Consider the following 19087-nt stretch of genomic DNA (forward strand, 5'->3'; position numbering starts at 1 on the left):
GCACACCACCACGCCCTGCTAATGTTTGTATTTTTAGTAGAGATGGGGTTTCACCATGTTGGCCAAGATGGTCTCAAACTCCTGACCGCAAGTGATCTGCCTGCCTCAGCCTCCCAAAGCGTTGGGATTACAGGGGTGAGCCACTGTGCCTAGCCTAAATCTCAAACATTTTCTAGTATAAGAGTGAAAATACAAGTTTCTAAGGAAGTTCAATGACATATATTCAGTCCCTACCTGATTTAAAGGGTAAAAAACAGAAAATACCTTGTTAGTAAATTTAGCACCTCACATACTTGAAGAACACTAGAGAGGCTGGGCTACAGAAAATACAACAAAAAACAGTTCTGCAACTGGGCAAGGTGGCTCACACCTGTAATCCCAGCACTTTGGGAGGCCAAGGCAGGCAGATCAATTGAGCCCAGGGGTTCGAGACCAACCTGGGCAACAGGGTAAGACCTTGTTTCTACTAAACATTTAAAAATTAGTCAGGTGTGGTGTTGTGTGTCTGTACTCCCAGCTACTCTAGAGGCTGGGGTGGGAGAATCAGCTTAGCGCAGAAGTCGAGGCTGCAGTGAGCCATGATTGTGCCCACTGCACTTCAACCTGGGTGACGGAAGTGAGATTCTGTCTCAGAACAAACAAAAAACAGTTCTAAGACAGAAGCAGATGAAGCGCCCTGGACACAGCAAATGAAAATAATCATTTTTCTGAAAAACAGGAACTGAACTACTGAATCATATGAAATAATGGCCTAAGTTACCTGAGCCTTTGCAGAGAGCTTCTCAACCTGAACTTCTCTGCCTCGATACTCCCTTTGGAAATGCAATAGAGACTCTATGGAAATGGAAACATCTCATCTATTTAAATGTACTCACTACCTTCTCAAGAAGAGGAAAAAAAAAAGAGGTAGCTACAAAAATATTCCCAACCTTGTCATAGAAAAAACATAACTATTAACTTCCAAGAATAAAGCAAAAAGTAAACAAGAACATAAAAACAAAAACAAAAACAAAAAAACCTGGTTGGGCGTGGTGGCTTATGCCTGTAATCCCAGCACTTTGGGAGGCCAAGGCGGGTGATCACCCAGGGTCAGGAGTTTGAGACCAGCCTGACCAACATGATGAAACCCCGTCTCTACTAAAAATACAAAAATTAGGCCGGGCTTGGTGACGGGTGCCTGTAATCCCAGCTACTCGGGAGGCTGAGGCAGGAGAATCGCTTGAACTCGGGAGGCAGAGGTTGCAGTGAGCCAAGATCGTGCCATTGTATTCCAGCCTGGGCAACAGAGTGAGACTGTCACCAAAAAAAAAAAAAAAGAAAAAGAAAAAGAAAAAAAACCCTACCACACAGACAAAACAGCAAACAACAAAACTGCCAAAGTTATCCAAATTTCAAGACTTTCAAAAATATTTACTTTAGTGAGCACCATTTACACTATGTTTTAAGCAATTCTACTTTAACATATTTCATAGACTGTGCAAAAACTTGTTTGAATTTAGGAAGGCCTCTGTCTCTTATCTGCAGATAAGTATGTCCAAAAATGTTAAACAATATTTCTCCCAGAGCAGGACTAATTCAACCATTGTGGACAGATGAACGAACCTCCAAATTGCAAGGGGTCCCTTCTTCAAAGATAGAGCTAAAAACCTAGTAATTGGCCAGGCATGATGGCTCAAGCCTGTAATCCCAGCACTTTGGAAGGCAAAGGCAGGCGGATCACGAGGTCAGGAGTTTGAGACCAGCCTGGCCAATATTGTGGAATCCCACCTCTACTAAAAATACAAAAATTAGCTGGGCATGGTGGCACACACCTGTAGTCCCTGCTACTCGGGAGGCTGAGGCAGGAGAACTGCTTGAACCTGGGAGGCAAAGGTTGCAGTGAGCCGAGATTGTGCCACTGCACTCCAGTCTGGGCGACAGAGCGAGACTCCGTCTTAAAAAAAAAACAAAAACAAAAAAAACCTAGTAACTATTATTAGAATAACTTTGCTAATGAGAAGAAACACCAGCAATGATTTATCACCATTAAATAAAATATTAAAGTCATTCCTTAACAACCAAAAGTCACACTCCTCTAAAAATAAAAATAAGTGGACAGGCACAGTGGCTCACAGGATCATGCCTGTAATCCCAGCACTTTGGGAGGATGGGAGGGGGGGAGCGGATCACAAGGTCAGGAGTTCGAGACCAGCCTGGCCAACGTGGTGAAACTCTGTCTCTACTAAAGATACAAAAAAATTAGCTGGGCGTGGTAGCGAGAGCCTGTAATCCAGCTACTCGGGAGGCTGAGGCAGGAGAATCGCTTGAACCTGAGACGCAGAGGTTGCAGTGAGCCAAGATCGTGCAGTGAGCCACTGCACTTCAGCCTGGGTGACAGGGCGAGACTCCATCTCAAAGTAAATTAAAAAAAAAAAAAAGATCAAAGAAAAAAAGAAATTTTGTTATTTCAATAAGTCAATTTAAATAATACAAGCCAATTTCTACAACCAAAGAACAAAATAAAATCTTATTATTAATTGAGAGTGGCTTCTCTACCAAGTAAAAAATCTACAGGCAGTATTTTGTTACTACTGACAGGCAATAAAATTGTTTCTAAGTAAAGGTAAACCCAGCAACACAACATCCTTCACATTTGTTTAATGAGCCTCTACATTCTTCACATTCTTCTTTTGCTAGTTTGTTTTTTGTTTGTTTGTTTGTTTGTTTGTTTTTTGAGATGGAGTCTCTCTCTATCCCAAGGCTGGAGTGCAGTGGTACGATCTTGGCTCACTGCAACCTCTGCCTGCCAGGTTCAAGTGATTTTCCTGTCTCGGCCTCCCAAATAGCTTGGATTACAGGCGCCCACCACTACACCCAGCTAGTTTTTTTATTTATAGTAGAGAGAGAGTTTCACCATGTTGGCCAGGCTGGTCTCGAACTCCTGATCTCAGGTGATCCACCTACCTTGGCCTCCCAAGTACTGGGATTACAGGTGTAAACCACCACGCCCAGTATTCTTTTGCTAGTTTCTAATACAAATGAAATATATCTATTTTCTCTATCAACACTTATCCTAGTCATCAGTTTTTTCTCTTCATTTATATTGCCCCTGCCCTCCCTATCCATGGTTTCAGCCAAATGGAAGACAAGCACCTGTTCATAGGATTAAAAGCAAAAAGAAGTTTAAAGATTTGGGGAGTGGGCTGGACGCAGTGGCTCATGCCTCTAATCCCAGCACTTTGGGAGGCTGAGGCAGGCAGATCACCTGAGGTCGGGAGTTCGAGACCAGCCTGGCCAACATGGAGAAACCCCATCTCTACCAAAAATACAAAATTACCCAGGCGTGGTGGCACATGCCTGTAATCCCGGTTACTCGGGAGGCTGAGGCAGGAGAATCATTTGAACCCAGGAGGCAGAGTTTGTAGTGAGCCGAGATCACGCTATTGCATTCCAGCCTGGACAACAAGAGTGAAACTCCATCTCAAAAGAAGAAGAAAAAAAGATTTAGGGAGTGATCAGTATCAATTTTGCAAACTGAGATTTTTAATATGGCTACAATGTCGGTCATATATAAAAAGCTGTCACATAAAAACAAGAGACTAAACCTTGAATCTTAAGAAAGTACAATAAAACTACTATTTAAAAAACAGCCATGTTTTCTTACTTAATGAGCAAACTCAATTCTTCTACTTGACCTAGCAATGATTAATTACCTCAGAAAAAAATTATGAATCTGTATGTTGCTATAAACTTGTACTAATCCATGGCAAATCCAACAATATGCATGAGTTCACACATTACACACATTTGTAAATAATAACACTGTATCTTTAGTTTCCTTTTTCTATCTACATGAGAGAGATGATGCTGCATATAATTTGAGCTAAATTTCATTATTACTTAAAATTTTTAGAAAAAAATCAATAGCTCCATTATGCAAAATAACTTAGGAAATAACAATGCAAAAATAAAAGGTACCTGCTGTTGCTTGAAATCAGGTCTTTTTTTGATAAGATTATAAACAGTCACGTATTTCATATATAGCACGTAGGCCCTTTCCTCATCACGATCTAATCTGCATTCTTCTGCTGTCTTAAAGATCTTCAGGGCACTGTGCACATAACTTGAAATTAGAGAAAAAAAATAATTAAAGTACTTGACATCTGGGAAAAAAATACAGGTCATATACAAAGTCCACAGATAATCTTTATCAGGGGTCCCCAACCTCAGGGCCACAGGTTGGTACTGGTTCATGGCCTGTTAGGAACCAGGACACACAGCAGAAGATGAGTGGTGGGCTAGCCAGCAAAGTGTCATCTGTATTTACAGCCACTCCCCATTGCTTGCATTGCCACCTGAGCTCCGCCTCCTGTCAGATCAGTGGCGGCATTAGATTCTCATAGGAACACAAACCCTGTTGTAAACTGCACATGTGAGGGATCTAGGTTGTACACTCTTTTTTCTTTTTTTTTTTTTTTTGAGATGGGGACTAGCTCTTGTTGCCCAGGCTGAAGTACAATGGTGCGATCTCTGCTCACTGCAACCTCTGCCTCCCAGATTCAAGTGATGCTCCTGCCTCAGCCTCCCAAGTAGCTGGAATTACAGGCATGTACCACCATGCCCGGCTAATTTTTGTAGTTTCAGTAGAGACAAAGGTTTCACCATGCTCGTGAGGCTGGTCTCGAACTCCTGACCTCAAGTGATCCTCCCATCTCGGCCTCCCAAAGTACTGGGATTACAAGCGTGAGCCACCATGCCCGGCCAAGGTTGTGCATTCTTTATGAGAATCTAAGGCCCGATGATCTGTCACTGTCTCCCATCACCCCAGATGTGATGGTCCAGTTGCAAGAAAACAAGCTCAGGGATATCACTGATTCAACATTATGGTGAGTTGTATAATTATTTCATTATACATTACAGTGTAATAATAATAGACACAAAGTGCACAATAAATCTAGTGCACCTGACTCATCTCAAAACCATCCTCCCTAACCCTGGTACATTGAAAAATTGTCTTCCACCAAACCAGTCTCTGGTGCCAAAAAGGTTGGGGACCGCTGATCTTGATAAAGCAGATTTCATGATTTAGGTAACACTACTTCAGAATTGATAAAAGTTAGATGCAAGTTTGGATACAACCAACTTATATAGACCACTTCCTCTGGGATAAGGGTAGTGCTAGAGGTAAACCACACATTGCTAGAAAGGAATCATCTGTCTTAGGCCTGACCTTAAGGATTGTCCTATCTAAAGGTGGCTTTACCTTTCCCATTGTTTCCCATTTGAAAATCACTCAACAGGAGTTAAATAGAGTTGTTTTCTGTTACCCCATCAACATTACCAACTTAGCAAGATAAATAGCCCAATCCCTCTCTTACTCTTTCTGCCCTTCAAAAGATCTTTTAATTTTAATTTTAATTTTATTTTATTTTGAGGCAGAGTCTCACTCTGTCGCCCAGGCTGGAGTGCAATGGTGCAATCTCAACTCACTGCAACCTCCGCTTCTAGGGCTCAGGGATCCCTCAGCCTCCCACTAGCTGGGATTATAGGCCCATGCCACCATGCCAAGTTAATTTTTGTATTTTTAGTAGAGATGTGGTTTCACATGTTGCCCAGGCTGGTATCGAACTCCTGACCTCAGGTGATCCGCCCACCTTGGACTCCCAAAGTGCTAGGATTACAGGCGTGAACCAGCATGCCCGGCCTCAAAAGATATATATATATATTTTTAAATAGAATCTTACTCTGCTGCCCAGGCTGGAATGCAATGGTGCAACTTCAGCTCACTGCAACCTCCACCTCCCAGGTTCAAGTGATTCTCTTGCCTCAGCCTTACCAAGTAGCTGTGATTACAGCTAATCACATGCCTGGCTAATTTTATATTTTTAGTAAAGATGTGGTTTCACCATGTTGGCCAGACTGGTCTCAAACTCCTGACCTCAGGTGATTCACCTGCCTCGGTCTCCCAAAGTGCTGGGATTAGAGGTGTAAGCCATGGTTCCCAGCCAAAAGTTATTTTTTTATTGTTATTATTTTTTGAGATGGAGTCTCACTCTGTCACCCAGGCTGGAGTGCAGTGGCATGATCTCAGCTCACTGCAAGCTCCGCCTCCTGGGTTCACACCTTTCTCCTGCCTCAGCCTCCCGAGTAGCTGGGACTACAGGTACCTGCCACCACGCCCGGCTAATTTTTTAAAATTTTATTTTTAGTAGAGACGAGGTTTCACTGTGTTAGCCAGGATGGTCTTGATCTCCTGACCTTGTGATCTGCCCGCCTCAGCCTCCCAAAGTGCTGGGATTACAGGCGTGAGCCACCGTGCCCAGCCCAAAAGCTCTTTTTTAAACGCCCATTTTGTCTTTAGTAACGTTTCAAAATTCAGTTCATTCTGGCATTTTCCGTTCTGACTTTCTTTAAAGTTTCTATCATTCTCTGGCCAGGTGCAGAGACTCACGCCTACAATCCCAGCACTTTGGGAGGCCAAGGCATGGAGGATCACTTGAGGCCATGAATTCAAGACCAGCCAGGGCAACATGGTGAGACCCCATCTCTGTAAGAAATTTAAAAATTATCTGGGCACTGGGGCACAAGCATGTGGTCCTAGCTACTTGGGAGGCTGAGCCAGGAGGATCACTCAAGCCCAGGAAGTCGAGGCAGCAATGAGCAATGAGCATGCCACTGTACTCCTCTGCCTGCATAAGACAGCAGACCATGTCTCAAAAAAAAAAAGAAAGAAAGAAATTATTATTTATGATTATTTTTGAGACAGAGTTTCGCTCTTACTGCCCAAGCTGGAGTGCGATGGCACAATCTCAGCTCACTGCAACCTCCGCCTCCCAGGTTCAAGCGATTCTCTTGCCTCAGTTTCCCGAGTTGCTGGGATTACAGGTGTGTGCCACCATGCCTGGCTAATTTTTTGTATTTTTAGTAGAAATGGGGTTTCACCATGTTAGCCAGGCTGGTCTGGAACTCCTGACCTCAGGTGATCTGCCTACCTTGGCCTCCCAAAGTGCTGGGATTACAGGCCTGAGCCACCATACCCGGCCAAAAAGGAATTATTTTTATATCGTGTTATGAAAAGACAATGACTTGTGGCTGAATATTTTTTTTTAGAAGCTTCATAATCTTAGCCTCTTAAACTTTATGACCTAGAGGTCATATCTGCATGATCTGTCTGGAGAGTAGATAATATGCATATGAGCAGAATATATATGTATTGTGCTAGAATTACATTAAGACCTTCTCTAAGGAGGTCTTATTTTATTCGTGTGATGGTGTTATTTTCAAATAAACTTTAAATTAACATTCATCTAACTTTAATATGGAAATGAACTAAAAATTAATAATATTTGATTCAATCAAACTAGCAAAGGATACATCATACCTCTTAGTGCTTATTTTCTCTGGTTTAACTTCCGTCTTCTTATTGAGGTCTTTTAGTGAAGAACTGAGGTAGAGTTCTTTAGGAACTGAAGCCACAGCAGGCATGATGAATTATCTTTACTTTTCCCCTTTCACAATGGATGCTATATTTCCTTAAAAGTAGTTCTTTTCTGAAAGAAATACAAATAATTATACTAATTTTCCTCATTAACAATAAAACAAGTGAGCCGTTTAAAAAAATAAAACTCCTAAACCGTATCCTTTGCTAACAGGGTTAATTTTAAATTATTTACAATATCTATTTCAGGAGTTTAAGATACGCAGAACATGAGTGAACAATTTAATAATTTTTTTCAAATTTTAATTAACCAAATGAATTACTTTTTGTATCATTTTGCTTTAAGAGTTGGGAATCTTACCTGTCAAAGGAACTAGCGGTAAGAATAATAAAAGTTTTTACATGTTTCTTCTGTTAAAATAGCATTAATGTATAGATTATAAGTAGATGGAATTTTTATCTAGAAACATTTCTCTTTGCTCATTGACGATACCCGTTTATTTAAAGTGATTTCTTCCTGTTTTTTTTTTTTGAGATACGGTCTCACTCTGTCACCCTGGCTGGAGTGCAATGGCACGATCTCGGCTTACTGTAACATCCACCTCCCGAGTTCAAGCAATCCTCCTACCTAAGCCTCCTGAGTAGCTGGAATTCCAGGTGTTCACCACCATGCCCCAGCTGGTTTTTGTGTTTTCAGTAGATATGCAGTTTCATCATATTGGCCAGGCTGATCTCAAACTCCTGGCCTTAAGTGATCTGCCTTGGCCTCCCAAAGTGCTGGGGTTATAGGTGTGAGCCACCATGTCTGGCTACTTCTTTCCACTCTCTTAATAATCTTCATTCTATCTGTTCACTATTATTAAACAAATGGATATCAATGAACATCTAATTGTAAAAAGCTAAGTAAGGTACAACTTGGAGCAGGGGATGGGGAGGCCTCTGCTCACTTATGGAAATTCCAAAAGCATCCCAATTTGCTTTAATTCTAGTAACATTTTATATTAAATATTAATACTTTGTGATTCATTGGTACTCATCCCTTTTAACCCTGTGCACATGAATCCACTGTCTTAGTCACCAAACCATTTTGTTCTCTGAATATTGCATTTTTATCATTTTCACTTTTTTTCTATCTATACTTGCTCCAGGTATCTATAAACACATGTTGAACCAAACACTTTAATTTGTACTTTCAGATCTATGCATTTAGAAACAATGATCTAATATACAAACATTTTCTATACTTTACCATCCACCCTGGGTCCTGTGTCTAAAGCTGTAGTGATAGGGGAGAAAAGGTCTCTGGACCACACTGTCACACCCAAATGGGTCAACTGATATCAAATACGTCCTTCTAGCGAGGTATCTAATTCATCAACAATTCATCATCAAACCTGCAAAGAGCATCCATTAAGGAAAGAGTATGACAGGGTTCCCCTGGGTTTCCTCATACTTATAGAGACAACAGCATTGTTTCAATGTCAGTGTAAATCATCAGGAGACTTAACTTGCAACAGTAGGCCTCGTGTTAAAGAGAGGTATTAAAGCGGTATACAAGGTATGGTCTCTGATTCTCCAAGAAAAAATAGTTTAACCAGAAAACATACCCTCCCCGCCTTACCACCTCATTATCTCCTGCCCATTCCCCACAATGTTGAATGAAAAACCAAGAATATGTGTAATATGATACTCTACATAAAGTTTAAAAATCAAACTGAATTGAACAATGTATTGCTTAATGATATAAACGAGGTAAAACTATAAAGACAGACAGAAAATGATAAACACAATGTTATATTTCTTGGGAGAGGGAGAGTTGTAATCAGGGAGACACATATAAGGAGCTTCAGGGGTACAGCAAGGTTCTATTTCTCAAACTGGGTAGTATGTGCACAGGTGATCATTTTAGTATCATGCTTTATAACATATAAAAGAATATATGTAGTGTACTTAAAGTTTTAAAGAAAGAAATAAAATAAGCATAACAATGCAAACATGAGTAAAGCAATGCAACATACATAAATATGAAGAGAGTACCCAAAGAGATGTAAAAGTTAGGAAGTTATGGGTTAAACAAGCAACTAACAAAAAATATACATTAAAAAAATATATTGATTAAAAAAAAAAGACTTGGAACATTGGGGCCAGGCATGGTGGCTCACGCCTGTAATCCCAGCACTTTGGGAGGCCAAGGCAGACAGATCACTTGAGGTCAGGAGTTCAAGTCCAGCCTGGCCAACATGGTGAAACCCTATCTCTACTAAAAATACAAAAATTAGCCAGGCATGGTAGTGCATGCCTGTAATCCCAGCTACTCAGGAGGCTAAGGCAGGAGAATCACCTGAACCTGGTGGGTGGAGGTTGCAGTGAGCTGAGATCATACCCCTGCACTGCAGCCTGGGTGACAGAACAAGACTCTCTCAAAAAACAAAATACAACAAAAAAAAATTAGCTGGGCATGGTGTCAGGCACCTATAATCCCAGCTATTTGAGAGGCTGAAGCAGAAGATTCAACTTGAACCTGGGAGGTGGAGGTTGCAGTGAGCCAAGATTGCGCCACTGCACTCCAGCCTGAGCAACAGAGTGAGAATCCGTCTCAAAAACAAAACAAAAAACCCAACAAAGTTTAAAAAACTAACGTGGAAGAGAAAGTTGTAAGCAGTAGTAATACAACATAGTATATCAAACTATAGAGTTACAAATATTACAGTATAAGAAAAATCAAGAGAGAAGATTAAGTATGACTAGAAGGATCTTGGAAGTCATCATCAAAGAGACAATATTTGATGTGAGTCTTGGTGGGGGAAGGTTTTTCAAAGAGATGAAGAGCAGGATGAAGAAAAGAAAGTAAAGAACATCTTTAGGAATCAGCCACTACACAGAATGAACAAGGATCAACAAGGCAGTGGGGAAAAAAAATAGACTTGGAATAGGTAACGGAAGGCTTGAATGTTACTAAAGCATTTACTTTGTTTTCTAAAGATAGCAGGGCTCTGAAGTAGGGAGGTAAGTGATTGAAACTAAGAAGAGTATAAAGTTAGGCGGTGACAAACTAGATAGGGAAAAGACTAGTTATCTATTATAATGATCCTAGGGAAAGATGATGAAGGTTAGAACTAGGGCAGTAGAGATGGAATAGAGGAAGCAGATACAAGAGACACTGCAAAGGTAGAATAACAGGACTTGGCAAATGATTAGACACAAGGAGGGAAAGTACAGGGATAAGATTACGATGTCACCAAAGATTTTAGCAAGGGTTTCTAGGAGAAAGACTGTACTTTTTAAAAGCTTCCTTTTCTGTCCCAAATCTTCCATTTGATTTTTGGAAAGAGTTCAAATAAGTAACAATCTTCTCTGATAATGTCTACAGTCCATTAAAAACCCATAGTTGTTTCTATTTTTATTAACAAAATCATGTAAGTTATACAGTCACTTAATGATGCCTAGTGTTAAAAATATTTTCAGCATTGTTTTAATATGCTATTTGAGCCTCTACAGTCACACACATTTCTGCAGAAGTCAAACAGAAGGTAAAGGGTATTTTCCCCTAATCAAGTGAGAAAGCGAAACATATAAGTAATTCCTCAGTATCTGTAGGCGAGTGGTTCCAGGACTTTTCCCACAAGTACCAAAAATCTGCAGACGCTCAAATCCCTGATATAAAATGGTATAAGATTTGCATATAACCTTACTTTAAATCATCTCAAGATTACTTATAATACCTAATACAATGTAAATGTTATATAAACAGTTATATTGTATTGGTTAGGGAATAATGACAAGAAAAAACTCTGTACATGGTTCAGTACAGATGCAATTATTTTTAAAAAATATTTCCAATCTGCCACTGTTAGAATTCACGGATACAGAAGGCTGTGTATCCAACCTAAATCTATGTGAATTTAACATGTTACATTTTTGATAAGTCATTCTGCTGCATTTTGCCATTAAAGAAATCTATAGACAGACATAAAATATATTAGACTAGAATGACTGAATGAACTCAATTTCCTTATTTTGGCTGCAATCGTTTAAAAAAAATAAAAGAGCAGCAGCAACAGCAAACCCACTGATACTTATACAGAAATGTGCATTAACTACAGAAGTCAAATAATTTGCAGAATTTATTTGTTTAGATCTAGGACAAACCATAACATACAATGCATTAAAATTATCTTACGTAGCTGGGTACGGTGGCTCACGCCTGTAATCCCAGCACTTTGGGAGGCCGAGACAGGTGGATCGCTTGAGGTCAGGAGTTCAAGACCAGCCTGGCCAACATGGTGAAACCTCATCTCTACTAAAAATACAAAAATTACCCAGGTGTGGTGGTGCACACCTGTAATCCCAGCTATTCAGGAGGCTGAGGCAGGAGAATCGCTTGAACCCGGGAAGTGGAGGTTGCAGTGAGCCAAGATCGCACCATGACATTCCAACATGGGCGACAGAGCAAGACTCTGTCTTAAAAAAAAAAAAAAGTATGCTTCAAAAAGGATTGCAAGTGAAAAAATATATATATATGTATATGTAAGAAAAATTAACATGCAAAAAATAAACAACAAAAAATAAAAATTCTTAAGACGTGTAAACCTGACAAAGATAAAGAACTTCAGCCTTAGTCAAACAGCAGTGCTCCAAAAGTGAAACCCAAGTGTTGAAAATGAGTTAATAAAGAGAAAATGTTCTTTCTCTGACATCCTTCTGCTCCTTTCTAAGAGAAAGAGTAGGGATTAGATGACTGGAACCACAAAGTGAAGACTAAAAGGTAAAAAGTGAAAATTGAGGTTTGCAGTCATTCAAACTGGTCCTGATTTTAAGCAGGGCTTCACACCAGCAACTCCCAAGGTCTCTGGCAACATCGAAAGGAAAGCAAAAGTTGTCTTTGTTGGCCACCCACCATCTCTCCCTATTTCTGCCCTTAGGCAGCAACAATACTCAACGTAAGTATCTTCTTGCTGTCTTAAATCTCATAATCCACTCTACACTTATTCTATGTAATGTGCCACAAACAACTAAGTATTGATTAAATAACTTTTTTTTTTTTTTTGAGACGGAGTCTCACTCTGTCGCCCAAGCTGGAGTGCAGTGGCATGAACTTGGCTCACTGCAACCTCCACCTCCCAGATTCAAGCAATTCTCCTGCCTCAGCCTCCCAAGTAACTGGGATTACAGGCACCCTGCCACCATGCCTGGCTGATTTTCGTATTTTAATAGAGACGGGGTTTCTCCATGTTGGCCGGGCTGGTCTCGAACTCCTGACCTCAGGTGATCCACTCTCCTTGGCCTCCCAAAGTGCTGGAATTACAGGCGTGAGCCATCGCGCCTGGCCGATGAAATAACATTTTAAAGTAATCCTCAAGTATTAAGAAGGCTCAACCCTCTCAATATTTAATCACTGCTAAAATGTATGGTATTTTCTGAGCAACTACTATGTCTCTAGCACTATGCTAAATGCTTGAGGGCAGTGTTTTTAAAATCCATTAGAAGGTCATGATCAGCATTTAAAAAAATAGTAAACATCAGACTATGTCACACATAGTAAGGTTAGGTACTGTTTCATAAAATTGTTTCAGTTATATACGTGTATATGATGTAACACTGGATGAAAATGTAAAATGTATTTCTTAATATAGGTGACAATTTTAAAATATAAGTATGGAAGTCTCACACTACTGCAATGTAACTCCAAGTATGGTCCAATGACCAGTGCTGATTAGGGAACTGTTTGTTATCAGTTTGTGATAAAATAAGAAGTTTGTGACAGAATGTAGATCAGTTAAGCACACTGACCTTTTTACAGTAGTAGCAAGACTTTTTCCATGCAAAAAGCAGTGCACTGACTGGGCGTGGTGCCTCACAGCTATAATCCCAACACTCTGGGAGGCCGAGGTGGGAGGACTGCTTGAGCCCGAGTTCAAGAACAGATATTTATGTTGAGTATTGCTGCTGCCTAAAGGGCAGAGATAGGGAGAGATGGTGGGTGGCCAATAAAGTGAGACAAAAAATTTTACAAAAAATTAAAAAATTAGCTGGGCATAATGGGGCACACCTGAAGTCCCAGCTACAAAAGAAACAAACTTAAGTTCCATCTCTTCCATCCTTTATGGTCCCAGTTCTTGGAATTTGTTTCTTCATGTGAATCTTATAATGTTTGAGATCTACATCATTCCTTAAATATAGTAATGGGACCGGCCGGGCGCGGTGGCTCAAGCCTGTAATCCCAGCACTTTGGGAGGCCAAGACGGGCGGATCACGAGGCCAGGAGATCGAGACCATCCTGGCTAACACAGTGAAACCCCGTCTCTACTAAAAAAATACAAAAAACTAGCCGGGCAAGGTGGCGGGCGCCTGTAGTCCCAGCTACTCGGGAGGCTGAGGCAGGAGAATGACGTAAACCCGGGAGGCGGAGCTTGCAGTGAGCTGAGATCCGGCCACTGTACTCCAGCCCGGGCGACAGAGTGAGACTCCGTCTCAAAAAAAAAAAAAAAAAAAAAAAAAAAAATATATATATATATATATATATAGTAATGGGACCAACAGACAATTACTATAAGGCTTTAAAATCCTCATACACATGCAGTGCTCGTGATGATGTGATGAGGCAGAGTGAAACTGGCCTTGAGGATAGAATTTAGCTAAGAACAGGGTAAGAAAGGAGGACATCTGGCTGGGCGCAGTGGCTCACGCCTGTAATCCCAGCACTTTGGGAGGCTGAGGCGGGCAGATCACTTGAGGTCAGCAGTCCGAGACCAGCCTGACCAATATGGAGACACCCCGTCTCTACTAAAAATACAAAATTAGCTGGGCGTGGTGGTGCACACCTGTAATTCCACCTACTCAGTAGGCTGAGGCAGGAGAATCTCTTGAACCCGGGGTGGGGATGGAGGTTGCAGTGAGCCAAGATCGCGCCACTGCACTGCAGCCTGGGCAACAAGAGCGAAACTCCATCTCGAAAATAAATAAATAAATAAAAATAAGAATAATAAGGAATATTACAGACGTTATTGGGAAATAATCAACTGGGTAGGGGGAAAATGTTGACATGTCTTTGAATCCCTGGCACCTATCTCTGTAGTCCTCACATAGTCACCACTTTAATAAATGCTTCTCCCTGTCAGCTGAATTTAACTAAAAGAAACAAAAATAAATGTTGACTAACAAGAATAACTAAATTATGGAGTCACATTCTGGAAAATTTTGAAGCCATCTAGAATTCTTTATATTTGATTCAGCAGGCAATAAAAGCCAGTTCTTGATGGGAGAAATAGTATCTCAAGATGGTCAAATTAGGGATATGTAAGTAAGATTGAAAGGAGATGAGAACAAGGGAATGATACTATGGAAAAGAGTAACTAGAAGGTCACTGCTAGAAAAGAACACAAAATGGTGGAAACATGCTTTGGTAACTGGTTGATTGAAACAGTATTTTCTCTTGCTCACACTCACGCACACACACACACACACACACACACACACAAATACCCTGCAAAATATTAAGAGCAGTAGTGCTATTAACAAAAAAATGAATACTGCAGTTTAAAACTGATCAGTTTACAGCAGCATTTCTTGACCTTGCCATCACTCACATTTTGGACCAGATAAACATTTGTTGTAAGAGGCTGCTCTGTGCCGTGTGCACTGGAGGACGTTTAGCAGCATCCCTAGCCTCTACCCACTAGATACCAGTTCACTATCATCCTTCCCTTCCAGTTGTAACAACCAAAACTGTCTACAGTCATTGCTAAATGTGTCCTGGAAGGCAAAATTACCCCCAGTAAGAACCATGTGGTTTACAGCAAAGTAGGTAATTCAATGTGGAAAATGTTGAGTGTATGCTAAAGGAACATCTAAAAATGTAAATATTAACTATAAATCAGTTCTATGTGAGAGCAGACAGATACTAAATCTGTTTATCAACTAATAAGGCATCAATGTTGATTTTGATAATCCCTATTGTTTTGGAAGATAAGTATTGACACCAAAATTATATGTTATCTAGGATTTGGTGAACTGCTGGGCAACACAGTGAGACCTCATCACTACAAAAAAAAAAAAAAAATTAGTGGGGCACGGTGGCATGTGCCTGTGGTACCAGCTTCTCGGAAGGCTGAGGCAGGAGGGTTGCTTGAGCCTGGGAGGTTGAGCTTGCAATGAATCATGATTACACCACTGCGCTCCAGCCTGAGCAATAGAGGGAGACCCTGTCTCAAAAATAAAATAATCATATTTTCTTCAGTTTTATGTACATTTTTAATCTTCTATAATAGTTTTTAAAACACAGACATTATTTACACTAGTAACTAAAATCAGGAGGATGAACCACTAAGGAAATGAGCTCTCGTTTCTTTACAGCTGAAAAGTTAACTTAAAGGGCCCAGAATAGGGGGAGTCTAAAGGAGGAATCGATCAGAAAAGGAAGCAGGAGTCATTAGAATGATGGAAAACCAGGAAAGTATAACATGAAAACCAAAGAAAGAGAGAATAGAGTATTTCAAGAAACCTTTACAAAGTTCTTAGAATGCCATGAGAATAAAAGAATAAACTAGCCCTAGTTCTTTTTTTTTTTTTTTTTGAGATGAACTCTCACTCTGCCGTCCAGGCCAGAGTACAGTGGCATGATCTCAGCTCAGCACAACCTCTGCCTCCCAGGTTCAAGCAATTCTCTTTTCTCAGTCTCCCAAGGAGCTAAACTAGCCCTAGTTGTAAAGAGTGACTGTCTAAACTGGCTTCAGTTAGGTAAACAATAGAAACCTACTATACACAAGGTGCAGTGTTGTGATACAGGGGATACTAAAAAAAATACACCTCTTAATAAAGTTTCTGCCTCTTAAAATGAAAGACAAGTACATAATGGTAACAAAGTAAAGTATGGTTTAGTGCTGTGATATAGGCACTTAGCAAACCAGGCCAATGTCTGTTCATTTTATTAAGGACCATTACCAGAAACTAAAAAAAGGGTAACTGTTTTCCAGAATAGATATCTACATTTATAACTTTAATTCATTTATTTTGTCTTCTCCCTCATTGCTTAATTTTTTTAACTGATGCAAAATTGTTAAGTAGGGAGCCAGATCACACTCAACATGTACCAAAAACATAGTTCTCAATCCCAGCTGTATGTTAGAATCAGTTACCTAGAGAATTTAACAAAAAAATTGATGCTCAGATTCCACTCCTAAATAATTAAATCAGAATCTTTAGGGATTTGAGATATACACACAGGTATTTATTTATTTATTTTCTTATTTATATATTAAACAAAATAAAGACAGAGTCTCACTATGTTGTCCAGGCTAGTCTCAAGTTCTTGGGCTCAAGGGATCCTCCTGCCTCGGTCTCCCAAAGTGCTGGGATTACAGGCATGAGCTGACCTTGCCTCGCCCATATAGGTATTTTTAAAAACCTTCCCAAATGAATTCTAATATGCAGTCAAGACTGGAAATCATCAATATAAGAATGAATATAAACATGTTGCTAAAAGCAACAAAATAATACGAAGGCAACAATTTGTTTCCAGCTGAAATCAGCATCTTAAATCATTCAACCTACCAAAATTTAAAAAAATCATTTTCATTTTTAAAATTCTGTAACTGAGAAATTAAAATAACACCTCCAGGATTCTTATGCCCACAACTTTTTTTGTTTTGAAATTGGTATTATAATGTGTAATTATTTCATTTCACACTATTAAAAAGACATGTGGGTTCACATGATTATTGGTGTTTCAGAATTCAGTGCAGTAGTCCCCCTTTATCCACGGTTTCACTTTCCATGGTTTCCGCTACTTGCAGTCAACCACAGTCCAAGAATATTAAATAAAAAATTCCAGAAATAAACAATTCATAAGTTTTAAATTGTGCACCACCTCACTTCGCCCAGCCTATGACATGAATCATCCCTTTGTCGTGTATCCACACTGTAGATGCTACCTGCCTGTTAATCACTAAGTGGCTGTCTCAGTTACCAGACTGACTATAGCAGTATTATAGCGCTTGTGTTCAAGTAACCCTCATTTTACTTAATAATGGCTCCAAAGCGTAAGAGCACAGATTCACATATGCCAAAGAGAAGCTGTAAACTGCTTTCTTTAAGCGAAAAGGTGAAAGTTCTCAACTCAGTAAGAGAAAAAAAAAAAAAAAAAAAAAACATGCTGACGTTGCTAAGATCTACGGAAAGATCTTTTTTTTCTGCAAAACTGTGAAGAAGGAAAAAGAAAATTTGTGTTGGTTTTGCTGTCACACCTCAAGCTGCACAAGTTATGGCCACAGGGCATAACTTTTATTACACTATATTGTAATTATTCTATTTCATTATTAGTTATTGTTGTTAATCTCTTGCTTCTAATTTATAAGTTAAACTTTACCATAAAAATGTATTTATAGGGAAAACATAGTATATATAGGGTTCAGTACTATCTGTGGTTTCAGGCATTCACTAGAGGTCTTGAAACATATCCCCTGCAGATAAGGGGAAGACTGCTGTATTACTAAAAACTAAATTGTAGGCTGGGCGCGGTGGCTAATACCTGTAATCCTAGCACTTTGGGAGGCCGAGGTAGGCAGATTGCCTGAGCTCAGGAGTTCACGAACAGCCTGGGCAACACAGTGAAACCCTATCTCTACTAAAACAAAAAAAATTAGCCAGGCATGGCGGCGTGTGCCTATGGTCCCAGCTACTTGGGAGGCTGAGGCAGGAGAACTGCTTGAACCGGTGAGACGGAGGGTGCAGTCAGACAAGATTGTGCCACTGCATCCAGCCTGGGCGACAGAGCAAGACTCCGTCTCAAAAACAAACAAACAAACAAAAAACGAAATTGTAATGTGTTAGTCAAAAGAGACAAGGCTTAGTTAAGCCATATTCACTATACATGAGAACTGTTTTACTTGAATTAGTATGGTATTAGTCAGGTGTGGTGACGTATGCCTGCAGTCCTAGCTACTTGGGAGGCTGAGGCGGGAGGATCACTTGAGCCCAGGAAGCAGAGGTTACAGTGAGCCAAGATCATGCCACTGCACTTCAGCCTGGGTGACAGAGCAAGACCTTGTCTCAATTTAAAAAAAAAAACAAAGGGCTACATGCGATGGCTCACGGCTATAATCCCAGAACTTTGGGAGGCTGATCACCTGAGGTGGGCAGATCACCTGAGGTCAGGAATTCAAGACCAGCCTGGCCAACATGGCAAAACCCTATCTCTACTAAAATACAAAAATTAGCCGGGCGTGGTGGTGGGTGCCTATGGTCCCAGCTACTTGGGATGCTGAAGCAGAAGTGCTTGAACCCACGAGGCGGACACCGCAGTGAGCCGAGAACACATCACTGCACTCCAGCTTGGAAGACAGAGCAAGACTCCGTCTCCAAAAAAAAAAAAAAAAAAAAAAAATTAGTATGGCTATAAATGTAGAATTCTAAATAAGTTTAATATAATATGTCATCATTCAGTACTAGTAAATTCTATATTATGGAACTGTTGCAGGCCTTACTTTCCATTTATTAATCATATGACTTTCAACAAATTCCATAAATCACTCCCAACATGACCACCACTGCTCTTCAGTTTACTTTCACCTGCAAAATGAAACAGGAATGATTTGTCTGCTTCTATAGGGTGACCATAGGTATCAAGTGAAAAAATATACAAAAACATGTTTTGAAAACTGTAACATGCCGGCC

At 40.1% G+C, this 19087-nt stretch overlaps 1 protein-coding gene across 4 annotated transcripts in view; it reads right to left on the reverse strand.

The window, feature by feature from the left end:
* Positions 1–19087, reverse strand: part of LOC105490448 (ubiquitin specific peptidase 8) — a 78405-nt gene that overhangs the window by 56035 nt on the left and 3283 nt on the right. For all 4 annotated transcript variants that reach the window (XM_071066861.1, XM_071066862.1, XM_071066859.1 and 1 more), the window contains exons 2-3: positions 7361–7529; positions 3958–4102 (exon numbers count right to left, since the gene is read on the reverse strand). In XM_071066861.1, the coding sequence (XP_070922962.1) occupies positions 3958–4102; positions 7361–7464 (249 nt within the window). In that variant the 5' untranslated portion in view covers positions 7465–7529. The remainder of the gene's footprint in view (positions 1–3957; positions 4103–7360; positions 7530–19087) is intronic.

The sequence above is a fragment of the Macaca nemestrina genome, chromosome 7, assembly GCF_043159975.1.
Source record: "Macaca nemestrina isolate mMacNem1 chromosome 7, mMacNem.hap1, whole genome shotgun sequence".
Classification (NCBI taxonomy): Eukaryota; Metazoa; Chordata; class Mammalia; order Primates; family Cercopithecidae; genus Macaca; species Macaca nemestrina.